Source organism: Chiloscyllium plagiosum, unplaced genomic scaffold (assembly GCF_037043375.1).
Source record: "Chiloscyllium plagiosum isolate Xiang-an unplaced genomic scaffold, Cpla_swu_hap1 HiC_scaffold_13, whole genome shotgun sequence".
NCBI classification, from domain to species: Eukaryota; Metazoa; Chordata; class Chondrichthyes; order Orectolobiformes; family Hemiscylliidae; genus Chiloscyllium; species Chiloscyllium plagiosum.
The window spans coordinates 78,113,707-78,140,817 of NW_028270151.1; the positions used below are offsets into that span (position 1 = coordinate 78,113,707).

At 40.9% G+C, this 27,111-nt stretch overlaps 1 protein-coding gene across 3 annotated transcripts in view; it reads right to left on the minus strand.

Annotated features, from left to right (window-relative positions):
- LOC122555761 (G protein-coupled receptor 55-like) overlaps positions 1 to 27,111 on the minus strand; it is a 74,609-nt gene that overhangs the window by 25,192 nt on the left and 22,306 nt on the right. Inside the window, exons 1-2 of one of the 3 annotated variants that reach the window (XM_043701868.2) lie at positions 23,907 to 24,564; positions 19,768 to 21,867 (exon numbers count right to left, since the gene is read on the minus strand). The exons of 1 other annotated variant lie outside the window; for it this stretch is intronic. In XM_043701868.2, coding sequence (XP_043557803.1) covers positions 20,895 to 21,867; positions 23,907 to 24,112 — 1,179 coding nt within the window. In that variant the 5' untranslated portion in view covers positions 24,113 to 24,564 and the 3' untranslated portion in view covers positions 19,768 to 20,894. Of the gene's footprint in view, positions 1 to 19,767; positions 21,868 to 23,906; positions 24,565 to 27,111 lie in introns of those variants that run through there. One more of the 3 variants, XM_043701871.2, reaches the window with a different exon arrangement.

A 27,111-nucleotide genomic window follows, 5' to 3' on the forward strand; every position in this document is an offset into this window, starting at 1 on the left:
CTGCTATAGTTCTTTAGCCAATTTGTGTGATGGTGTCCCTGGTAGTGATACTATGGGTCTGAGTGGGATGTCTGGTTTGTGCACTTTAGGTAGTCCATAGAATCTGGGGGTGTTGTTGCTTTCAGGTTTCATTCTTTGTAGGTCCGACCTGGTTATCTGTCCGTTTTTTTGTAGATTCCTCAGTGTGTTATTTATCCTATTGGTGAGCTGAGGGGTGGGGTAAAACTCCCTCTTTTGGTAGGTGTTGGTATCTGCAAGTAGTTGTTGTGCTTTTTGGGTGTATTCTGCTTTGTCCAGGATGACCGTCACTCTGCCTTTGTCTGCTGGTAGTATGATTATGTTCTTATCGTTTCTTAGTGATTTTAGTGCTTCCCTCTCCTTGGTGTTGAGGTTATGTGTTTGTCTTTTCCTTGTTATCAGAGGTACGATACTTTGCCTCACTGTTTGTTGTGTCTCTTCTGTCAGTCCATTGTTCCTGAGTGTGCATTCTAGTGCTGCTAGGAAGTCTGCTGTCTTGGCATCCCTGTGGTTGTAGTTGAGTGCCTTGGCCAGTATTGTTCTTTCCGTGTCTGTGAGCTGTCTTTGGGAGAGGTTTTTAACCCAGGTGTGTGTTGTGGTGTCCTCTTTGTTGTGTGTTAGTTTGGCCATTTTTTCTTTTAGTGCCGTTTTTTTGCGGTGTGTGATCCTGTTCTGTCCTATGGTGACAGCCCGTTCTATGGTCTGGGTCCATTCCTGATTAGTGGTTTTTGAAATTAACGACTTTTGGCGTGCAATTTCTTGAATTCGACTGGGACAACACTACCATTATGGGACAAGCCAAACAAAGAACAGCCAGGGAATTCCTAGAAGCACGGCACTCATCCACAAACTCCATCAACAAACGCATCGATCTGGACCCAATATACCAGCCACTACAGCGGACAGCTGAAACTGACAACCGGAAGCGGCAGGGACAGGCCACTATAAATGCCAGAGGAAACACCACAGAAGCGCTTCACAGGAGGCTCCCAAGCACTGAGGATGTCATCTAGACAGGGGACGAAACGTTTGCAACAAAAATTTCCAGCTCGGCGAACAGAACCACAACAACAAGCACCCGAGCTACAAATCTTCACCCAAACTTTGAACACCTAATTTATATGTTTGTATGGATATATTTGGCCAACTCCAGTATCTAAAGAATATGTACAAATATTGTATCATGAGACTGTAGCTGAAGAAATAAGTGTTCTTGCTCATTAGGTTACTGAACATATGAATGATGCATATGCTGATGTGGTTGATTAACCATCTATCCTTCTGAGAAACAAGATGCTAATGGTGTTTCTAACATCATGGATTCTCCCATAAAATGTGTTGAAAGTACCTGCACAAATGATGAGCTACAAAGTTACCCTGAGCCAGGGCTGGACCCAAACACAATCTCTGCCATTTGACAAGATCTCAGATTAATGAAGGAAATGCTGCCTCCAATGCTGATTGGCATGTTTAGTTATTATAGCTCAAACCAAACTGTTAGTTCCACGATTGCTCTGTGCCAGCAGCCAATGCTTGTCGTTGGGAAAGCAACTCATTAGTAGGCTGCTTCTCACCTCGACTTCAGATCAAATCCTGTGGGGCATTCAGCATGATAGGTGTGTACAGATTAGCCTTTGTTTTAAACCTTGGCATCGCCATGGTAGGCTGGTATCCGGTGCAGCCCTGCTGGCTAGCGGTCTTGGTGGGCATAGACTTTATTCTTTTTCTGGGATTACATGGCATTTTTTTGGGGCAGCCATTGGTGAGCTAGGGATGGGACAGAGGTTCATGCCTACAGGCTGGACCAACAGTTAGCAAACTCCCAGCTGTTGGTTTCATTTTGAAGGCAAGCTCTCAGCTGTTTGGTTACCACTTTAAAGTTTTCAGCAATCGTCAGCCTTTGTCAAGAATTTGCCCACTGAAGATTTTTTTTTATTCAGGATTTTTCATAGAATCTCCACAGTGTGGAAGCAGCCCATTTGGCCCAACAGGTCCACACCAACCCTCCAAACAGTATCCCACCCAGACCCATTCCCCTATCCTATCACTCTACATTTCCCCCCAAAAATGCACCTAACTGACACATCCCTGAATACTATTTAGCATGAACAATTCACCTATCCTGCACATCCTTGGATTGTGGGAGGAAACCCATGCAAACAATGGGAGAATCTGAAAATTCCAAACAGACAGTCACCCGAGGATGGAATTGAACCCGGGTCCCTGGCACTGAGAGGCAGCAGTGCTAACCACTGAGCCATTGTGCCACCTCTGAGTTTCCAGCCTGATTCCAATCCTGATCAGACAAAAAAAAGCCAAACTTTGTTTAGTTTCCATCCTTACATTTCCTGGTCAGGAGCCTCCTGCTACAACACAGTGCTTATAAATGCAGGAATGCTAGCAGCAAGCAATGGAGTGGATCAACATTGACTCTATTGAGCCTTTCTCAGGAGGAAGTGTGTCATATTTTAGGTTTAAATGTCCTACAGCACCCCTAACGGCAAATGAGAAAAGGTAAATTAAAAAGGTAAGTATGGGTATAGGATGGCTGGAGATGGCCAGAGGGTTAAGGCAGCAGTTGTGTAGGGTACCAGGTAGGGGCAGCATGACAGATAGGAGGCAGTGTGACAGTTGGATAAGGGACAGGGTGTCAGTTGGGTATGGAAGAGTGTGCCAGTTGAGAGATGGTGGTAGAGTGCCAGATAAATGAGGGGTTAGGTTGAAAGATAAGTGTGCCAGATTGGTGAGGAGTTGGGTAGAACATAGGTGATGGTGTAGGCTGACAGCTGAGCAAATGGTGTAGCATTCCAAGCTGGTGAGGGGTTAAAGTGGCTAAGAGTGTATCATAGCAAGTTGGTGCAGAGTAGGGTGTCAGAGTTGATGAGGGGTTAATGTGATAGGTAGTTGAAGGGGCAGGATGTCAGTCAAGTGGATAAGTGTTTCAGGCAGTTCAATGGTTCAGGCCAGGAGTGAGGTTTGGGTTCAGTGAGGTCAGGTTCGGTTTGGGCAGAAGTGCGGGCTCAGGAAGACTATGGAGATGGTGGGAGATCAAGCTGGGTGCACACATGCAAAGAAATACCAAAAGAAGTTCAGGCTCAGTTGGAGTATTGTGTCCATTTCTAGTTATTACAGGAAGGATTTTCAGGCCTTAATTAAGGGTGAAGAAGAGATTTACTCAAATGGTATCACGGACTATAGTTACTTTGAGAGACTGAAGAAAATGGAATTGTTGGATTAAATTTATAATTGTTACATCCTGAGATACAGTGAAAAGTGTTGTTTTGTATGCTCACCAGACAAAGGATAGTGAAGAGGGATTTGGTATGCTTTCCTTTATTGATCAGAGCATTGAGTGAAGGAGTTGGGAGGTATGTTGCTGCTGTACAGGACATTGCTTTGGCCACTTTTGGAATATTGTGTGCAATTCTGGTGTCCCTCCTATAGGAAGGACTTTGTGAAACTTGAAAGGGTTCAGAAAAGGTTTACAAGGATGTTGCCAGGGCTGGAGAGTTTAAGCTTTCGGGACAGGCTGAATAGGCTGGGGTTGTTTTCCCTGGAGTGTTGGAGGCTGAGGGATAACGTAGAGAGGTTTATAAAATCATGAGGGACATGGGTAGAGTAAATAGACAAGGTCTTTTCCCTGGGATGGGGGAGTCCAGAACTAGAGGGCATAGATTTAGGTTGAGAAGGGAAAGATTTAAAAGGGACCTAAGGGCAACTTTTTTACGTAGAGGGTGATGCCTGTATGGAATGAGCTGCCAGAGAAAATGGTGGAGGCTGGTACATTTAAAATGCATCTGGATGGTATATAATAGAAAGGGTTTGCAGGGATATGAGCCAAGTGCTGGCAAATGGGACTAGATTAGTTTGGGATATCTGGTCAGCATGGATGAGTTAGGCCACAGGGTCTGTTTCCATGCTATACATCTCTATGACTCTATGACTATAAATCACACCTTCCATAACTACATCAGGGTAACAGATCAGAAGGCAGAATTTGGTGCTGCAGCTACAGAGAAGGTGTAGAGAAAGATAAACTGTCATATACGAGAGGTCCATTCATAAGTTTGAAAACAGTGTGGAAGAAGATGTTCTTAAATCTGTTGTTCAAACTTCTGTATCTTCTGCCTGATGGAAGAGGGTGGAAGAAAGTATACCCAGAGTGGTAAGGGTCTTTGGTTAGCTGCTTTCCTGAGGCAGCAGCAAGTATAAATGGAGGCAATAGAAGGAAGGCTGATTTTCGTGATGGACTGGGCTGCATTCACAAGTCTCCACAATTTCTTGTAGTCTTGGCACAGCATTTGCCATACCTAGCTGTGATGCATCTGGATAGGAAGCTTTTCATGGTGCATCTATAAAAATTGGTACAAGTTATTGGGACATGCTGAATTTCCTTAGCCTTCTAAGGAAAAGAGGCATTGGTGTGCTTTATTGACTGTAGCATAAATGTTGATGGACTAGGACAGATTGTCGGTGATAGGTGCTCTAGGAACTTAAAGCTCTCATTCACCTCCACCTCAATACCGTTGATGCAGACAAGGACATGTCCTCCATTCTGCTTCCTGAAATCAATGACCAGCTCCTTCATTTTGCTGACATCAAAGGACAGATTGTTGGGTTTACACCATGCCACTAAGATGTACGTCTCTTTCCTATACCGTGTCTCCTCATTGTTTGAGATCCAACCCATGATGGTGGTGTCATCAGTAAATTTGTAAGTGGACTTAGAGCTAAATTTGGCCACATGGGGTCATGAGTGTTTAAGGAGTGTAGTAAGCAGCTGAGTATGCAGACTTGTGGGGCACCAGTGTTGAGGATTGTTGTGGGGGAGGTGTTGTCACCTATCCTTATACTGATTGCGGTCTGCAGGTCAGGAAATCAAGGATCCAGTTGCAGAGGGAAGAGCAGAATCCTAGGTCTCGTATTTGGAGATTGGTTTTGTTGGAATTATGGTGTTAAAGGTAGAGTAAAGTCAATTGGTAGAATAATTCAAAATAATAAAGTACTTAGGTAAAATAAATAAGAAGAAACTGTTTTGCATTGCTGGGAAATCAGTGTCTAGAGGAAATATGCTTAAAGGATGCAGCAAAAAAAAAGCCCAGAGGTAAGATGATGTGACATTTTTAGGCAATAGATTGTTTTGATATATACATACACTTCCTTAAGAGGTGGTGGAACCAGATTTTTTCTATTCATTCATGAGATGTGGATGTCACTGGCTGGGTCAGCATTTATTGCCTATCCCTAATTTCCCTGAATAAAATGGTGGTGAGCTGCCTTCTAGAACTACTGCAGACCATTTTGTGTAGGTAAAATGTCTTTAGAAAGGGAGTTGCAGGATTTTTTACTGAAGAAAATGGGTTCAGGTGGGTTATTCTTCGGAGGGTCGGTGATTTATCTTCAAGTCAGGATGGTGAGTGGCTTGGAGAGGAACTTGCAAGTGATGCTGTTCCTATTTATCTGCTGCCCTTGCCCTTTTAAATGGTTGTGATCGTGGGTTTAGAATATACTGACCAAGGATCCACGGTGAACTTCTGCTGTGCATCTTGTAGATGGTAGGCATTGCTGCTACTGAACGTCATGGGGTAAGAAATGGATGTTTGTGGATGTGGTGCCAATTAAGTGGCTGTTTTATCTTGAATGATGTTGAGCTTCTTAGTCCCATTAGATCTGCACTCATCCAAACAAGTGAAGAATATTTCATCACATTCTTGACATCTACCTTGTAAATGGTCAACAGGCTTTGGAGAATCAGGAGGTGAGTTACTCGCTGCAGGATTCCTAGTCTCTGACCAGTTCTTGTAGCTACAACACTTGATGTGACAAGTCCAGTTTAACTTCAAGTCCATGGCAACTCTCAGATATAGGTAGTGGAGGATTCAGCGACAGTACTGCCCTTGAAAGCCAAAGGCTCTCTCTTGTTGGAGGTGGTTATTTTCAGGCATTTGTGTCACGTGAACGTCACTTGCCATTTGTTTCTGGACAACTTAGACATGCTGAAGGTCTTCTTGCCAGAGAAAAGCGCCCCCCACCACCACCCCCAGCTTGAACTATCACAGGTTGGAAGGGGGAGCCCAGGTAGATATTGAGGAATAACCTCAGGAATATCCTTCTGAGGGGCCTATGGGTATGATCTTCCTCCACCTGGATGTCTCCTTAGACTGCCTATCCCCTTATGAGCAGGGATACGTACCAGGCTGTGCTGGTCTGGCCTTCTTTGGAATACCCCATCCATCAAGGCTTCTCAGATCCTGTTGAAGAATTGCACCACATTCCCCTTGCCTGATATCTTCTGTTCGCTGAGCAGGGCAACTTCCGAATGTCATTGCTCTGCCATGGTGTACAACAGTCTTTTAAATATGCATGAGTGCCAGGGATGCTAGTTTCTTGTGGTATACCCAGTGAGTGGTAAGTTCTCCTGGGAGTGGCAGTTGGTAGTATGAGGTCAGAATGGGGCAAGAGGGCACCATGGGGGCACAGTAGATAGCTAAAGAGGTCCGATTGGTAAGACACAGTGTGAAAAAGACTTGCCGGGCCTCTCGGAGGGAAAGCCTCTATGAAACTTGACAAAACTGACATTTAGGAATAACATGCCAGAGAGTCTATTGTCTCTATAAGACAGTGTGAACATATGAAAGGAGCAGATCTGACTTGTTGCGTACCAGGCCAGACCCCCTCAAAACATTTCAAGAAAGTGACCCAGACCTTAATTTTGCTAGTTGTTTTAAGCAGGTTTCAGGATGTTCCAGGAGGGATGCAACTGGTCAAACCACATAGTTTAAACAAAACAGAATTGATTTACATGATTACTGAATGAAACACAAATGAAAGAGAACAAAATACCGAATAACTTAATCTATCCGAAAACCCAACAGATTATCTCAACTTGATGATGCTGTTCCCAGTACTTGCAACAACCCCCATAAAGATCCCTTGGCACAAAAGGTAAAATTATACACAGGGTCTTACAGGAGAGATGTCAGGGAGAGAGGAAGTTTAGCATGGACCTGCTTCTTTGGGTCCAGTAGCTTTTACAACTACCTGACTGCTTTCAGTGAATAGCCAGACCAAACCAAAATTAAATCAAATCAGAGAAAAGCTGAGCTGGGAGAACTGGCCACTCTCTTTTCATTGTACAAGTGTTTTTTTAAACTTAAAAGCCTTTTGCCTGAGGCAGTATCTGTTAGCTATAATCAAATTGCCCCTAAAACCCCTCAACTCCAGACTTCTCAGAATCTATGTTTTTATGACCTCCTGAAAAGAAAGCCAAGGACAACATAACCTTGTTAAAGGAGCAGCATTGTCACAGACAATTAACATGATTAGATGGTGTAGCTTCACTCAGTAGTGTGCCATTTCATTGATGGTAGATACGTATGTTGTCTGATATGATATCTTCAGTATTTGAGATGTCATCCTGTGTGACAGGATGCTGAAGATTTCCAGTTTGGATACTTTGTCTATTTCTCTGTAAGACCTGACCATTGCTCATTATAATGTCATATGACCCAGACTGGATACATCAATCTAGTATTTTTACATGAACCCATGCATTCTTATGAAAGTATCAAACTCTGAAGCTTTGACCTAGTCTAAGTTGGGTCAAATGCCTTCATATGATTTGGATAATTTTCTCCATCTTTCCAATAATGCCTCAAGCACGTGTAGTTGTGTGGTGAGAGAGTGGGAGGGAACGAATGTGTGGATCTGTCTCCTAAACATGGGTGCTGCCACTGAGGGGAAATTGTTTCCTAAAGGCAAATACATAGATTTAACATAGCTATTCAAAACTCTTGCCAATTTGCTTCACATTTAATTTTAAATTTGCAGTGTGAACAATGCGTTCTGCCAGACTATTTGACTGAGCAGGGTGAAGGGAAGAGGCAATAGATTGAACACCCAACTTGATGCATGTCCTGAAAAGGTGCACAAGTATTCTGTGGACCACTGTCAGACACAATGTGCTGAGGTACGCTGAACATACTGAATATACCAGTCAATGTGGCAACAATTATTGCACCAGTGGTTTCTTTGATTTGTTGCACAAAAGGGATTTTGGTGAAATAGTCAGTCACCATAATGTAAGTATGCACTTGCAAAATATCAGTTACAATCTTGCGCCATCACTCAGAAGGAATCTCATGTGGAAGGAGAGCCAGGGGACGAAACGTTTGCAACAAAAACTTCCAGCTCGGCGAACAGAACCACAGCAACGAGCACCTGAGCTACAAATCTTCGCCCAAACTTTGAAGGAAAGGTTCTCTCATTCATTAAATTTGATGTGATTGACACCTATCACATGACTTATTAGTTGTTAGATTTTTCTATAAATGGCAGGCCAAGGTATTGTTTTTCACTGTGACCATGTGACCTATATGTATATGGTCTAGTACATCTTGACATAAGGCTTATAGAATTATGATTTGTTAGCCTTTCAAGATTACAATCTTGGAAACTCCTAGTTCACCTCTGAATGACCATAATGAAACTATGAGATCAGGGCCATGTTGGGTGTGTTCAAATGACCCATCAATGATGGTTTTCTTGAGATGTTGTAGCTGGTCACCATCTGAATTCACTGTGCTTGAATGAGACCAAAAACATACACGATCAATGTTGCAACTTTGATCTTTGGTGTTGCAATTGACGGATTTGTCACTTTATTGGTCATAATAGCATGAAGGTCCATGCATGTGTGGAGACTGAAAACAGAAAGTTCATTTATTTCAACTATGGAAAAGTTGGCGGTGTCCAGCTCAGTAGTCTGTATTTAAGGTTATCATGACAATGGATCAGCATTCAAACTACCTATGGACAAATTGAACTTTTAATTCTAATGTCTTTTTTTAAATAGGACCATTATAGCCAAAAGATGACCTTGACTGTAAATTCAGTGACTCTCTGGCTGTGTCCTGAGTGGGCCCATGAATTGTACAGAGTGCTATACTCTACAGAGTCAGGAAAATTTCAAACAGAAACACTAAAAAGGAAGAGATAGCATGATAAAATCAAACAGAGAAATGCAGATGCTGGAAATCTGAAACAAAAAACAGAAATAGCTAGAGAAACCCAGCAGGACAGGCAGCATGTGTGGAAAGAAAGCAGAATTAACTTTCTAAGTCCAGTGACCCTTCTTCTGACCTGATAGGATCTGGGAAAAAGTGTTATTTATCTTGATGGCGACAGATAGTGGAGATGGAACTCAGAGAGAGAAGAACAAAGGAATTGCTGATATTAAATTATGGATGAAGAAAAGCTAGACAGGTGAAATTACTGGTGAAACTCAGCAGGTTTGGCAGCATCTGTGCAGAGAAAGCGGAGTCCAGTGATCCTTCAGCACCCACAGTCCTTTTGTTTTATTTTAAAATATGAAAACGTTGCTTAGGATATTTGTATTCATTGTCACAAATACCAAAAACAAATTTATAATCTTTCAGTATCCAGAGTAAAATTTTATTTATCAGCTGTTTGCAGATCCATAAAGATTTATATTTCTTTAAAGAACTGAAGTTGTCACAGTGTTTCAGTGGCATGCCAATCCATTGTTATGTATTTGATTTCCATATTTTTGTTCTCTAAAATCCCAGTGTAAGGATTCCTACTGCTGTGTAAGGCTTTTGTGTCCTTGCTGTCTTCTCTGAACATTTTATTGTGTGTTGCTGACACTTTAGAAATTGTAGGCTTGTAGTAGCACGTTTTTGCCTGTAGGTGGTGGTGATGATGTTATTTTTAAATATGATGGATTTGAGTGATGTCTGGACACAGAACAGGTTTCCTTAGCATTAAAAAAAAACTGTGTTTTTAAATAGTATTTTCTTCCAGAGGCATTTGAAACTGTCTCAAAGTCTTCCTTGTGTCTCAAATCTGTTTATGTCAGATTTGCTTTTACCAGCCAGCACTATTCCCATTGACAGAATAATGAAAGGCTTTTATCCGAAATGTCGATTTTCCTGCTCCTCAGATGCTGCCTGACCTGATGTGCTTTTCCAGCACCATTCTAATCTAAACAAAAACTAATGCCAATATGCATTTTTAAAAAATGTTCAGGGATGAAGGTAATATACGTGCATCAAATTGTGTGAGATAGGAAATTCTGCTTACTGTTTGATTAAACTGTGGTTGACATAGGAACAGAGGAATAGGAATGGGCCGTTCAGCCCTCTTGAGCCTGTTTGACAATTTAATGAGATCATGGCTGATCTGTGGAATAACTCCATTAGAAGCTGAGTAAACACTGACAGTGGCAAAGTATGCAGCATGTTGAGGACACAGTAGTCAGCAGGATCTGAGGTTTGTGCAGAAATAGTAAAGAACTTAAGAAGTAGGAACATGAGTAGGCTATCTTGTCCTGTGTGAAATCAAGATGTGACATTTGCTTGACAACAGCAAAGTGCTGAATGATAGAGTTGAATCATACAGTGTCAATCTCCGATGACACCCTGTCAATTTCTCATTAAACTTTGGAAAAGTATTATCTAACGAATGAAGGTCCGATAAAAAAAGATTCCCACAGAAGAGCCTCCCTATGTCCTCTCAGCTGCTCACAAAATGAATATTTGGTTCCTGAAACAATTTGTTACATCACTTATAATTAGAAATTGAACTTTGGATATTTTCCAAATAACCTGTTCCAAGATGTTAAATGCATACCTCTAGAGTAGGTAGGCCTTGAACCCAAACCTCCCAGCCCAGAGGGAGGGACACTACCAACGCACCACAAAAGCAACCAGAAATCAAAACTTGCATTATACCCTGTATTTCAGACATTTTAAAAACAACCCCTTCATTCATTTCTAATTTACTTTCCAAACGTGCCTCTTTCTAATCTATATTCCAATGGTTCAATTCCCACCTCAGGCGACTGACTGTGTGGAGTTTGCACGTTCTCCCTGTGTCTGCGTGGGTTTCCTCCGGGTACTCCAGTTTCCTCCCACAGTCCAAAGATGTGGAGGTTATGTGAATTGGCCATGCTAAATTGCCCATAGTGTTAGGTAAGGGGTAAATGTAGGGGTATGGGTGGGTTGCGCTTCGGCGGGTCGGTGTGGACCCGTTGGGCCGAAGGGCCTGTTTCCACACTGTAATGTAATATAATCTAATCTGTATTCTAATCTAATGTAATCTAATCTAATCTAATATGGACATTTGTATCATTAAAGCTGTCTATTCCCAGCCCTTACTGTTCAGCTAACCTAGTGCATAAATCTTAATGTACAACCTTACAGCAAATATCAAGGCTCCATACAAAATAAATTATAACAGTTCTGGAGAAATCAGGGATTAGTCTTGAAAATGTATCACAAACTTACCCACTGTCCACCCAATAAAAGGACTAAAATGCTCCCCTTCTTTAACAGCTCCATCAAATGCTACAGAATGTCAAAAACAAACCATTTCTGCAGCTCACAGAATAGTTTAGGAAAAATGTTATATTGTCTCTTTTTGGCAATGATAGCATAAGATCGACATTGATATGTGATATAAACACGACTTATATTACCAGGTGCACACCTTCCATTTCTCCAGTTGAAAAGCAGACAACTAGGGAAGCAGGGAAAAAATCTGAAAGACAAGGAAGCTCCCTCTGCTCCCTCGTACTGAAATCTGAAGGTGTGTTCTGGCATGGTCACCACCCACAAATTGTCAAAATGCCAACAGATGGATGCATTAAATGTGAAAGCTGGTGGAGTTGTGGGTGAACAGGGAGGGACTTCCTCATGTGTGATGATGAAAGAGAAAGGGGTGAGAGTGGAAAGTGGAAGTGGGACATCTCAACCATGCTGGAGAGAAATCCTCAGGGTAGAAAAATGGAAATATTTCAGAAAGACTGGAATGGAACATGGCATTGTCAGAACAGATGTGGTGGAAATGAAGAAACTCGAAAGAGTGAATAGAGTCCTTTATAGGAATTAGGATGGAAAGCCAGGTTGCTATGAGAGTTGGTGGGCTATTATAAGTGGCAATATTATGTCTACTGTGCACCAACATATTCATAACCTTTAATCCATTGATATTGTTAGACTGCTCAGTCCATAGTTTAATTTGCACTGTTCTTTCCACTGGCTTTTGCAAGATCCCAAGGCATTCCAATTCATCTAAGTACTCATTTGATGCCTTTGGCCAGTAATAATCATACAATCATAGAAGGATTTGGCTATTCTGCCTGTCAAATACATGCCACTCTCTACAACCATAGAATCCCTACAGTGTGAAAGCAGCATATTTAGTCCATCAAGTTCACACCACCCCTCCAAAGAGCATCCCTCCCAGATCCAAACCCCCTACCTTATCCCTGTAATCCCGCATTTGCCATGGCTAATCCTCCTAACTTGCAAATCCCTGGACACTATGGACAATTTAGCATAGCCAATCCACCCTAACCTGTACATCTTTAGACCATGGGCGAAAACCAGAACCCCCGGAGGAAACCCACAGGGACAATGTGCAAACTCCACACGTTGCCCAAGGATGCGATTGAACCCAGGTCCCTGGTGCTGTGAGATAACAGTGTTAACCACTGAACCACCATGCCACCTCAAAGTTGAGTTGCAATATCAACTCATCTTCGTCCTTTTCCCAAGATCCTATAAATTCTCCCTTTTGCCTTGTGAAAGCCACATTTACATCTGCCTTCTCCAGTGAGACTAAAAAAGGATCCCCTAAAAACAAAGATGTAGCCCTCAAATATAAATAAGTAGCCCTTTAGAAAATCTCAAGAGTGCTGGAGGATAAAAGCTTATTTTGTGGCCTAGCATGCACACTGAAATATTAGCCAGCCTGCAGAACAACTTGTGTCCATGTCAAGGATCATGAAGGAGTCTAATTCCAACATGTCAAACGGCCTCTGTGCAGCCTCTGCTCCATTCCCTGTGTTCTGGAAACCCAGAGGCACTGCCAGTGCTGTCCCCAAATCATATTACTGCCTTCCTATAGACAGGTCACTTACTCCTCTGCCCTCTATGTGAAGATGCAGCAGCAGACTGCAGCCAATTCAGGAGCTTAGTGCAAAAGACCTCCAGAAGCCCACAAAATTCTGCCAGACAGTTCACAAAAGGTATCATTTCCAAACTAAAATAACCTTTCTGCTCACAGTCTGGTGACCTTGTAACCATTGACATAAAAATACATCCAGTTCACAAAGTCCTTCAGGGAAGGAAATCTGTCCTTACATGTGACTCCAAACCAACAGAAATATGGGTGACTCCTATTTTCCCTCTGAGAAATCATGAAAGGGAAATTAAGAATAAGCAGTAAATGGCAGCCTTGCCTGCAATGCCAACATCCCATGCAAGAATTTTTTTTTTAAATCTCCAATCCTTTCCTCAGCATCAAAACAGTCCCAGCTAAAGTTACATTCTTGGTATGTAACCTCCTCATCTCTTCACTCTTTAATACATTTGTTTTCATTATCTTCTTTGAATGATTCCTGTTACTTCTCACTCCATAGGATTAAACCTTGGTCCATTCCAATCTTACCTAGCTAATCACAGCCAGAACCTGCAGCAAATGCATACCTTCATGTCCATGTACATTTCCTATGCTATTCCCCATAGATTTACCCTCTGTCCTCTCTTGTTCCTCATCTATTCCACTTTCCTATGACTGCTGAGAATCTGCCTCTACACACCATCTCTCAAACCTTCTGCAGTCTTTGTGATATCAGACTAATGAACTGACATTTGACCCTTCAATGCATTATGACTTCCTCAAACTAATTGTTAGTAAGACCAAAGGCTTCATCTTCAGTCTCTGTACAATGTAATTGATGTTTTAGATATTTCAAGACTTACTGGATGAGGTTAACTCAGGGAGTGAACAACCGTATCCTCACACACTCCAGAAAACTAGGTCATATTCCAATAAAATGAGTATTAAACAATACACTATTACATACTCATTAACACAGGGAGAAGCTGGGGCTTTTCTTCTTGGAGAAGAGAAGGTTGACAGGAGATTTAATTAAGAGTCTGAACTGAGTAGATTGGTGGAGTTGATCCCATTGGCAAGGATGGAGGACCAGAGGGCACTGATATACAGTGAAGATTAAAATAACGAAATTACACACGAGGAATAAAGTTTTCACGCAGCTAGTGGTTAGGTTCTGCATGGGAGTGTGGTGAATGTAATGCATGGGAGTGTGGTGAAGGCAGGTTAAACTGTAGTTTCTAGGGGAGAATTCTATAATTACCAAAAGAGAAAAAAATTTGCAGGGCTACAGAAAAAACAGACTAATTAACTCTTACAGAGAGGACACACACATACAACAAGCTGAATGACTTCCCTTTGTTAGGTAACCATTCTCTGGTTTGACATTTCTGCAAAATTTGTGCCCTGTTAGGCCTTGACTTGAACTTCAAATCTACAGTCGCTCCACCAAAGGGACTGTCTGCTTTCAGCTCCATAACATTGCATAAAATTACATCACCGAATTGATGTCTTCATCATTTCCAGACTTGACTATTTCAGTTCTCTTCTTGCTGACCTCACAATTTACTACTTTGTTTTTTTTTAAATTTCACTTCATCCAAAACATTTGGAATTTATAACATGATCATCAGCTCATCTCATGGATCAACATCACTATTGAACTTTACCAAATGTAGAGATACTGAATAGCTGGACTGAGAGGAGGTACATGAGTCTGATGGGAAGCTTGTATAGGAAATCGATGCTATTTTGGTGCAGTTTTTCTTGTTTATGCTGCCTAAGTTTGCGGTGATAGGAGCATACTTAGAGTCATAGAGATGTACATCATGGAAACAGACCCGTTGGTCCAACTCGCCCATGCTGATCAGATGCTCTAAATTAATCCCATTTGACAGCATTTGGCCCATATCCCTCTAAACTCTTCCTTTTCATATACCAAATTAAGATGCCTTTTAAATGTTGTAATTGTACCCACTTCCTCTGGCAGCTCATTTCATACATGCACCACCTGCACTTGAAGCATTCCTGCACCTTGCATCAAGAGACTTGGTGTCCATAACTCACCAATGGAATTGTGTAATTTAAGTTCACTTGATTGAAAATGTGGAATGAAGTAGAGTTGTCATTAAGAATAGCAAACCATTCAGTTCCATCAAAAGACGTCATGGGTGTACCCACACTACATGGTCAAGGGCTGGTTCAAATAGGTCAAGTACTCAGCACCACCTTATCAGGTTAACTAAGGTTAGACAATAAATGTTTGCCCAGCCAGCATTATCCAGAAGGAAAAAGACATTGGGTCCTAACAGGAAGAAATCCTTTTGTCAACATGACCAGTTTTAAAAATATTTCAGGGAAGTGAATGTTGATCTTGAATAACACTTGGCATCATGTATATCCACTCATCTCCACTGTGCTGAGAATTAGTTACAGCAACGTTGACAAGATCGCAGTAACTCAATCACATTTGCCATGGTCCATTGTCAGTATGATTTGATTTCTTTCCTAAAATATTCTCTGAAAATTTCTCCATTTAAATTCTTGCTGGCACAGCAAGAAACATTGAATCATTATCAACAGCTATCTTTGAGTTTGGCAATCACAGAACTCTGTTTTTGCTTTGTACTCTTTTTGTTTAAGTTCAATTGGCTAGAGCATGTTTTCCATTTTACATTACAGTTATGGCAATATATTCACTGTGTACCAGCAAGTGCAGGATACTCAAAGTACCACCACACGGGTACATCCAGGATTTGCATATGTGCAAGATTTAGACCACAACCTTCCTAAATATTTGCATTTTTAAGTCTTAGCTTGGACCCTTTCCTTTTTAACTGGCCCTGAACATTTCATCAGCTCCAGTGTAAATAAAACAAAGTTAATAATTAAAAGAAGGAATCATATACTAATCTCATTTGGCTGCTGTTCAATGTTTAAAAAAACTGATTCTTGTCTGCATTTCCCGTTTTGTGGTCTTTTGCCTCTCTTCCGTCATTAGCACTTGAAACTCTATGAAACTGTGGAGGCAGTGTTTAAAATAGTGCGATAATGCAATAACTGATTATCAATGTCACAAAGAAATAAAGGCACCAGTGTAGCACTCCTCATCACAGAGTCAAGAATTTTTTTGCTTATAATTCACAGATGGGACACGGGCGTAGCTGGCTGGCCAGCATTTATTGCCCATCCCTGGTTGCCTCTGAAGTAAGTGGCTTGCTAGGTCATTTCAAAGGGCAGTTGAGAGTCAACCACATTGTTGTTGGTCTGGAGTCATATGTAGGCCAGACCAGGTAAGGATGACAGTTTCCTCCCCTAAAGGGCATTAATGAACCAGATGGGTTCCTTTTCCTGACAATTAACAATGGTCATCAGTAGATTCATAATTCCAGATTATTATCAAATTCCACCATGGCAGGATTTGAACCCAGGTCCACAGAAGATTAGCTGAGTTTTTGGATTAATACTCCAGCAATATTACCATAGGCCATCACCTCCCTGTAAGTTTGTAAGTATAAGTAGCCCTCTAGGAACTTGACCAATGAAGTACTATGGGAGTGCTGCACTGTCAAAAGTGCTGTCTTTCAAATGAAATGTTAAGCTGAGACTGTATTAAACCTCTACGGTGAATATAAAGGATCTAATGGCGATCCATATCCTATTCCAAAAAAACAGCAGAAGAATTCTCACCTGCCATATACTGCTAATACTTATCCCTCAACCAACATTAATAAAGTAGATCATCTGGACATTATCATTTTGCTGATGGTTGGACTTGATTGTTTCTAATGAGCTGCTTCAATTCTTGTTTTGCACTGTGACTAGATGTTCTTCCCTGTGAAGTATTTTGGGATAGCCTAAGATGTTGAAAGACAAGGCAATGGAAGTTCTGTCTTTAATTCTTTTTAAATGCAGGAGTGCAACTCCATTAAATTATTCCTTACTAAAGTTGTCAAGACAGATTGTAGGCAAAATATTAAACTTTTTAATACTAGGTGGAATGTTATTAATTATTAATTATGGCTTTTTGTTAGTTATGTCACTTCCTTAAGATTACAATACAAAATGGTGGACAGAATTTCCTTTTAAACAAATGGACAAGCAACTAGTGCATCCTTCAAATGAACCTTCAACATTCTTTAAGACAAAGCATTGCAGAAGCTCAAAGTATGAAATGAAAACTGAAAATGCTGGAAGCACTCAAGTCAGGTCACAGCTGTAGAGGGAAAAACAGAGTTAACATTTCAAGACAATGGTTCTTAGGAAGAGTAAACAAACTGTGAAACGTTAAATCTGTTTTATTTCTTCACAGACCTGTTTCTTTTTTTTATTCACTCATGAGACATGGGCATCTTGACTTGGCCAGCAGTTGCTCCCCATCTCTAGCTGCCCCTCCTTGAAGGAAGGAGGCGCTTCCTTGAACCGAATTAGTCCATACATCAGAATAATGTGAGCATTTGCAGCATTTTCTGTGTGTTATCCTTTGGTTTAAAGAATTAACCGCAATCATCCTGCTACTAAGCATTTACTAATTAATTCAAATTAGCATTTCAAAATTGAATTGATAGAATATTGTTTGTTGAGTCTACTAAGTCTACTAAGAGTTTTGGAATTAAAGCAGGCAAATAATTGAAGATAAAGAGTAGCCAGGACTCAACTGAAAGATAAACCAGGCACAAGAGGCTCTACGTCCTACTCCTGTTTCTGTATTCCTATGTTCTTTACATATATATGTTCTTTACAAAGGACAGGGGTATTTGCTTTTTTCAGAATTAAAGCCAAGTTAGCCTGTTGGCCTCTAGCGCGCTGGATCTGAATGAGAACCAAACCTGCTGATATCTGCTGTAAATCAATGGGTGTACAACAAATTCATAAGCTTGGTTATCATTCAAATAATGGGAAGCTGTCGAGAATCACAGTTTACACCCTTCAGCCCACTTTCTTCACGTAGCTTTGAGGGTCTGTTTACAATTAACTAATCAATTCATTTTCAAACTTACTCCTTACTTATTCCTGTACAGGCCCACTGTAAAATCAGACCTCTCATTCCAGTTGAACCTACATTCCTTAACATTAACGCATTGGCGGGATAGATTCAAAGCAGCTTCTGAAATGTTTTACACTTAGGAAACTGTGCACATGCAAGCTGTTAGCCATTTCTTTCTCCTCTTCCTTGAAGGAACTGAGGCAAATTTTAGCCTTGGGTCCTTCCACAGCTCAAAGGCCGACTGAGATGGCTCTGTTCCAAGAGCTCTGCCTAAGATGGTTACTGCAAGTCACAGCTCCAGAGCTAGCTGTATTTTGGCTGACAGACTGATCCCTTTAAAAACCACTGGTTAGATTGCTCAGTGGGTGAGGATGATACAACACTTACAAACTATATCTGGATTATATCAGAACCTACACAGACTTGGTGCTTCACTAAAATGTTCAAGTCCAAGTGGCTGAGCCCATATCAGCAAGTAAGTTGACCATCGTATTGTCAACAATTCAACACCACCTTTATGCAGTACACACTGATTCACAAACTCTCCCCACAGGAACTAGGAATCAATGCTTATTTTGCATTTTGGGGGCAATAAATTAAAGGTCCACCAAATGATTCAGCAGATAATTCCAGGAAATTTACAACATTTCATCAAAATGAGGAATGCCGGTACATCCTCTGAAATGCTTGAAAACATTCCCTTAGAATACTCGTCAGAGAGCACTTGGCATTCCAAGATCAAGGACTACGTACTGAGGAATACACTAAAGCTTGGGGCAGCTGCTGCAGAGGTTGAGTGGGGCAAGACTGCATTTGAAGTGCCACCCTTAGAGTGTACCAAGGAGCTCAGACCTCTGTAACATCCCTCTCTGATAAGAAACATTGTTCATTGAATCAATCTTTTCAGACATGTTATGACACAACTGTGGGGCAGGTCAGATTTGAACCCAGACCTTCTAGCCCAGAGATAGGGATACTACCACTGCTCCACAATACCCTATAACATGTTTACTGTAATTGTAAGTGACGTGAGACACCTCAGAGTTCTACACACTGTATTGAAAGACATTGAACTGCATTGCGCTTTATGTTACATGAATTTGAATTGTTACATAAAGTACTTGGTGCAGCACAGTGGCTCAATAGTTAGCACTGCTGCCTCATAGTGCCAGGGACCCAGGTTGAATTCCAGCCTTGGATTGCTGTCTGTGTGGAGTTTGCACATTCACCCCATGTCTATGTGGGTCCAATCCAAAGATGTGCAGGTTAGGTGGATTGCCCATAGTGTACAGGGATGTGTAGGTTAAGTGGATTAGCCATGGGAAATGCAGGCTACAGGGTAGGGGAGTGACTCTCGGTGGGATGCCCTTCAAGGAGCTGAATGGCCTGTTTCCACGCTGTTGGGATTCTATGATACTTTTGGAAAACTTTGTGAGTAAAGTACTTTTTTTTGAGAAAATGAAACTGAAACTCGCCATTTTTGAGCCTCCTATTTGATGTTTCTGCCTATTTAAAACAAATCGGTTAAAAACTCACTTAGGAAGGAAGCAAAGTAATTTCCTCCAAACATTAAATGTTGCTCCAGGAATAATCAAATAACCCACAGCTAACATTACGAAATGGAACAAAATAAAAAGAGTTTGAGGAGACTGTAAAATTGAACACGTAGAGAGCTTGAAAGGAACCTTATCAAGTCTGCAATATTCGTTTTTAACACAACTCTTGTGACTCTTTCTACAAGATGTAGATTGAGATTAACATACTTCCTGCTTTTCCTTGCCTGTTATTTTTACAGATTGAAAGCCTGAACCCACTTAACTGAAGTTAGTGCTCGCATTTTGAGTTCACAATCACTTTATTGTAAACTAATGCTCACAGACAATGGTAACATTAATGCATCACAATACAATTTTGTTCCATCAATCTGTTGCAAACAGACATTCACAGCATTAAAGGCAAGGGAAGCTATCATCACATAGAAGACTGACCATTTCACAAAATTCATACTCCGCCTCCTTACTGCCCACTTTATCTGCAATTAAGAACTGAGCAGAACAAAGGCCGAACATTCAAAGGAACAATTAAGAATGTGAGGGTTAGCCACCTAGATGGTTGCAAGCTGGGGCTGTGTGCTTGGGGTGTCATTCTGAGGTTAAGAGGTAGTACTCTTGTTTCTGTGTTTGAACATTCTGAGATTGGTGGCATAGTGAGAATTTCACTGAATTTGGTTGTCCAGAAGCCCAAACCAATGATCTGATCAGATGGGTACCCAATCCCTCCATGACAGAGAGTGGAATTAAAATTCAATTAATCAATAAATCAAATTGGTTCGATAAATACCCAAATTTGTTCACTAATTCCCTTCAGAGAGGAAACCTACTGGCCTACATTGTGACACACAACAGTATGATTGCCTGTTGGGAACAATTACTGCTCTCGAGGGCAATAAGTGATCAGAAATAAATGGTGGCCTTGTCCCACTAAAGACCGAAAAGAAAATAACAGTCTGGAGACTGGAACATTAAATTCAGACTGACACTCCCGCATGGTACTGATGGAGTTCACTTCTGAAAGTGTCATGTTTCAGAACAGATGTCCCATCGGCACTTTCAGTATTTAAAATAACCCATGACACCATCACAAATACAAGGAGGAGTTCTCCCAGGGAACGGACTCCTGGGCAACACTATCCCTCAGTCACCATCACTGAAACAGGTTGTCTGCTTTCATAGTGCTTGAATTCATTTCAAGACATAATTAGCTGTAAAACACTTTGGGACTCCCTAAGATTGTAACAAATGCTACGTAAATGTCCATTCTTCCCTTAGAGAAAGTGCAGAATAGCTTGGGGTGTAGGATGAATTAACTATGTAACTGAGGAGAGTGTAGAACAATAAAATGCGAAGGGCAAAGTGTGTAAGAACACAATATGGCACAAACCTCATGATACGAGAAGTCTTGAATCTGGCTAAACACTCACATCATTAACCGAGAAAAGGGAGGCCAGTGATCTCTTGGTGCGTGAGCCTTGGTCCCGAAATTCCTTTGCTACAAAATAGTAGCAAATGGCATCTAGGCAACAGTTGACATTGGCTAAACACATGGTACCTTGAACAAATAAACTGATACTTCTTCGCGTCGAACAGTAGTCTCGGCCAATGATGTCCTGCCGCACTAAAAACTGAAGAAAAATGCCAACGTGGACAGGCACAAATGAGCAAATGAAGACTGCCAGGTTGGCAATGATAATTGTGATGCAGGCCTGGCAGTTTCCAGGAACATCGCTTTGCCTCTCTAGCAGTTTCTTGATGATTCGAACTGAACAAAAGACCATGGTAGCCATCGGGGTCACAAAGCCCAGCAGCTCTACAAAGGCGATCAGACCCGGGTTCCAAGATTTATCGGAGAATTTATGGAAGCAGGTGATAGTGGAGTTAGCAGAGTTTGGGCTGTCGTGGAATCCATAGACAGGGATGCTCCCCAACCACACGAAGGCCCAAATGACAAGGCAAATGATCACGGTGTTCCGTGGGCACCGAAAAGCCCTCGCCTTCAAAGGGTGGATGATGGCAAAGTAGCGATCGATGCTAATGGAGGTGATGATGAAGATGCTGGCGTACATGTTAACAAAGTAGAGTGACTCCACAAAGGAGCAGAAGGCCACATCAAAAGGCCAGCCCCTATCCTGGTCAAGCATCTTAAAAGGAAGAGAGAACAGCAGCAGGATGTCAGCCAGGGCAAGGTTACTCATGTAAATGGTCGTTTCAGTCCACCTCTTGATCTTACAGCAAAATATCAGGAGTGCCAGGAGGTTGAAAGGCAGTCCCAGGATAAAGGTGGGGATATAGATCACCAGATGCATCACATTCTCCTGCTCACTCATGTTAATCTCACAGAGATTAAACTTTCTCTGGTGGTCCAGATCCATAGCTTGTTTAATCCTGTAAAGGGAAAATATGCTTAGAGGCCAGACAGTTACTTTCAATCACATGAGGTTAGAAATCTTAGCAACTGATTTACTGTACAAAGAGGACATAAAGACCTAGGGGTTTCTGATACACAATTCTTTGTTGTTTGCTTCACATGTGGACAGGGTGGTTAAGGAGGCATGTAGTATGCTTGCCTTTAATACAGGAACTGGAACTTCATGTTGAGGTTGTACAGGATGTTGGTGAGGCCTCTTCTGCATCCAGTTCTGGTCAGCCAGTTATAGGAAGATATTATTAAGCTGGAAAGGGTTCAGAAAAGATTTATCAGGATGTTGCTGGGAGTGGAAGGTTTGAGTTATAAGGAGAGGCTGGGACTTTTACACTGGAGTGTAGAAAGTTGAGGGGTGACCTTATAGATGTTTATAAAATCATGAGAGGTATAGATAAGCTGGATGGTGGGTGCCTTTTTCCCTCAGGTAGGGAATTTCAAGACTAGCGGGCATTTTTTAAGGAGAGAGGAGAAAGATTTAAAAAAACATGAGGGGCAATTTTTTTATACAGAGAATAGTTCATGCTGGAATGTATTTCCAGAAGAAGTGGTGGATGCAGTCACAACATTTAAAAGACATGAATAAGAAACATTTGAAGGGATATGGGCCAAGTGCAGACAGGTGGGACTAGTTTAGTTTTGAGTTACGGTCGGCATGGACTGGTTGGACTGAGGAGTCTGTTTTCGTGCTTTATGACTCTATGACTCAATGCCAACAGGCTACTTAATCACTTATAAGTTTGGAAATGCAGGTAACACGTTCTCTTGAAGCTATCTCTTCACTGTACTCATATGAAATTGCTCCCTCTGCTTTTAGAACGGAGGTGTTCGTAAACTGGGGAGACGTTTCATTAAAATAGCAGAGAGATGGATGTTGGGACGGGTTTATGAAGCATCCAAACAGCAGCAAAATTTTCTGTTTTACTTCATGTCTCATGTTGCGTCGTGGAGCGCACTGACTGAAAATGTGGTGGAAGCACATTCAACAGCAACTTTAAAAATGGATATGGAATTTGGAAAGACAGTTACAGGGAAAGAGTGAGGAATTACTGAATAGCTTTTTCAAACTGCTGCCACAGATATAGTGGTCTGAATGTTTCCTTTTGTGCCATCGAGAGTGTTCATCCTTCTTAACAAGTAATCAATTTATAATTTATTTCATCTACTACAGCAACAAAGACAGAATGCCTCCTGAGTGATCAGCTGAGCAAGACCAACCAGGCAAAGCGAAACCAACAGTCTGGAAGACTGTTAAAGATCATTCGGCAAAATAGTCTAGTATCAGTCAAACTACCAATTTGATATTTAATGGCCCGAACAACTGAGCTAATGCATGTGGGTGGAAGATTTGCCTTGTTTTTGAAGCTCACAAAAGGGCATTTGAGATGAGAAATCGCCCATTTCAGAGCTAAGAACGATGTACATTTTATGATCTAGAATCTATTGTTGCGTGGTTAATTTTTAACAATACATTTTTCGCATTTTTTTATGTTACAGATTGAGTAGTTTATACAGCTTTACCTTTCACTGCTGAGCTAATCAAGTTAAATATATCATTTCAGGATTAATTTTCTTTTCGTTTCATTCCAACTGCTACTTACTCCCAGTAATCTCTCCAGCCCCTATTTCTCTAACAGACCTCCTCCCCTCCTGGCATCCCCTGAAACTCAACTCTTTCAGAGTGGAATTAGTCACAGTTTTACAGCAGTTGTGTTCCAGTTAAATCCATTTTTGTTCCGAAACTTTTGAAAAAGTCTCGATCTGCAAATTTAAAAAGCAGCGCTGCCAATTTTGCATATTATGTAATATTGATGACATGCTATCAACTTTGTGCATGCATTTTCTCCAGGCCTTTTGCTCCCAATACTCAAATCTTTACAGCTCACTGAAAATGGGGGTCAAATAAAGCTGTCACTCAAAACCAGTGTGTCCAGCCAACTGCTAAAACACAGACAGGTGCTTAATTTGTAAAAATTGTTTCTAAATACATAGGTATACTTACAGTATATTACTCAATGGAAGGCTTGCCAAAAAGTGGATGAGTATACTTGTCCAGCCTTGTATAAATATGTCTTCTAACATGCTTGACAACACTAGAAATTCTAACCACATCCTTTTGTGCCTTGCCCCTCGCTTTGGTTCTTTTTGCTTCTTTGGAAAGTCAATAAAGTGCCACTTTCCAGAATCTCTGCAACCCTCTGGCTGCATTCATTTTCAGATCAATTCTGATTTATATTCCTTTTGAATAGAATTTTCTTGTCATCATTACAGCCGTCTTCCTTTCTGCATAGCACTGCGAATCGTGCCCATTTTGGAGTAAATCTGAGCTCACAATTAATCTTTGGCTAGCAGAAGCCCCAGCTCTTGTGCCCTTTACTTTTAATTCTTCCTCTGATCCAGCACAGGACATAGTTGGGCTTGAAATATTCCTGGCGTGACTGAGAAAAGCTTAGTGGTTAAGAGATTGTCTTCATGTGGGTGTAAAAGAGTCATAACAGCTTTTGAAAACGAAAGAACATTTTGAGAATATTGCGCACAGTGAGACAGTGAAACCAGCAGCAATCTGCGCCTGACACTGAATAAAAGGAATACGGAGTACTGAATTAAGTAAATCTAGCTTACATCTGATTGCTTTCAGACTGAGCTCATTAAAGGGTGCAGCGAACACCAGTAAAGCAGATTTACACCAGTGAAATGGAATATTTTAACAGCATCTGGAGAAGCAGACAACACAAGAGAACTACACAGATGTGGAAACTCCTCAGAAATACGGTAGTGGGGATTAAAAGCAAAATTCATTGATTTTCTGGTTGTTGAAAGAAATATAGTGGAACTGTTAGCAATGTTTTCCATGTTTCAAGTAAACTAAATGAGCTAATTACAACCTAGATTTTTTTCAGTGAGATGTAAAAGAATAGAGTTTGGAAAATGAGGACCTCAATTTTCCAGACTGAGGGACAGAAATACAAAGTGGGAAGAAAGTAGAGGAATTCCTGAAAAGCGTACCAGAGAACTATAGCAGTCAGTCTGTTTCCAGCTCAATGAGGAAGGAAACAGTGCTGGACCTCAGACACATGGAATATGTTTCAGAGGAGAATTTTGGGAAATAGTGATCACAACTCCATTAGGTTTAGAATAATTATGGAAAAGAACAAGGAAGAATGAACAGTGAAAATACTAAACTGGAAGAGCATTAATTGCAGTAAGTTAGAAAGGGACCCAACCCAGGTGAACTGGTATCAAAGACTGATAGATCAAATAGTAAACGAGCAGTGAAGGGAGGCCTTCAAAGATATAATAGTTTGTGAACAGACTGGACACATTCCCACAAGGGGAAAAACCTCCTCAGCCAGGGCTGCTAGGGTAGCTAACAAAATGTAAATGAAAATGTGACCAAGTGGGCTATATGTATGTATAGTATTACATAACAGTAGGGAATAAAGTAGGGCACAAAGTAATCTGATCAAATGCTAAAGAAAATAGAGGGTCATACAGAAAATCCGTATAGGAGAAAGTGAGGACTGCAGATGCTGAGATCAGAGCTGAAAAATGTGTTGCTGGAAAAGCGCAGCAGGTCAGGCAGCATCCAAGGAGGAGGAGAATCGACGTTTCGGGCATAAGCCTCCTGAAGAAGGGCTCATGGCCGAAACATTGATTCTCCTGCTCCTTGGATGCTGCCTGACCTGCTGCGCTATTCCAGCAACACATTTTTCAGAAAATCCGTATGGAAAGGTTAGACAGTAACACAAAGTTTAGAAGGTACATAAAAATGAACACTGGAACCTTTTACAAATGCATAAATAGTAAAATTCTACACAAAGGAAGGATGAAACATATTAGCTGCAATTAAAAAAGACATCTTTTTTGTGGAAGTTTTTGAATGAGTGGTTTTCAACTGTCTTCACTGAGTAACAAAATGTTCCAAATGTCACAGTAAAGATTTGATCAGAAAATTTGGATACAGCTAGATTGTGGGTGGGTTCTTAACTGGGTATCAGTTCTCAAAGTAAAAACGTTGTATGGCCAGATTAGAATACCAGCTGGCTGAAGGAAATAGGAATGGGAACAATGGACGCTTCAGTTCTAATCTTTCCATTTTCCTTAGCTATAGGAGTGGTGTCAAACAACTGAAGACTTACAGATGATACCTTCCTGTTCAAAAAAGTGATAAAGAAATTAAATCAATCTTCTTTCCATGTGAGGGAAACTTCTAGTGTCAATGATCTGAGACAGAATCAATTGTTACACCAAATATATAAAGTAAAGTTGGCATGGATTTGTTAAAGGTAAATAGTGTCTGACTAAATTGAGCCTTCAATAAAATAATGTAGAGGATTCATAGAGTCATGTATGAATTAAGGCGGTATAGATAATGTGCCGAAATGGATTTTCAAAAGCATTTAATAACATAATTAACTGAGCAAAATTGAAGTCTGCACGATAAAAAGGGGCTAGGCAATATGGTGATGGAATTAGCTAAGAGACAGAAAAGAGAATGGTAGTAAACAGGCTCTTTTAACATTGAAAGGTTGTACACAGTGGTGTTTCCCAAGGGTCAAATATTAGGACAAGTGTTCTTTTTGACAGAGTATACAGGGCTTGAGTATATAGGGTAATATTTTAAAGTTTGCAGATGGCTTAAGACTCAGAAATTCAGCAAACAGTGCAGAAGATAATCATGGATTTCAGGAAGACACAGATGAGTGAAATGCCCACACATAAAACAGATTAAATTTAATGCAGAGATGTGTGAGAGAGGCATTTTAAAGGAAAATAAGGAGCAACAAGCATAATTGAAATAGTGCATATTGAAATAGTGTGGAAACAGGGAGACACAACAATACAAATGTACAATCCTTTGAAGCAGAATACCTTGATAAGACTGTTGAATACAATGCATAAAAATCCTTAGCTTTATAAACAAATTGCAATTATTGCCGGAGTTAGGACGTTACAGTTCCCATCTTTACAGTAGCACAGCTAGGTAATTATAGAAAAAGATATGAATAAGGATCTTTTTTTGTTTCTTCTTGGAATGTAGGTTTCAATGGAGAGACTATCATTTATTGTCCATTGCCAGTGTTTTATGAAGGACAACTTGTGTCTGACTCATTTGCTGTAGTTTTTCAAAGATTTAAGAAGCAAAGTGGATAATCGGGCTCCTGTAAATTTGTATATCTGGACTTCCAGAAGGCATTTAATGATGT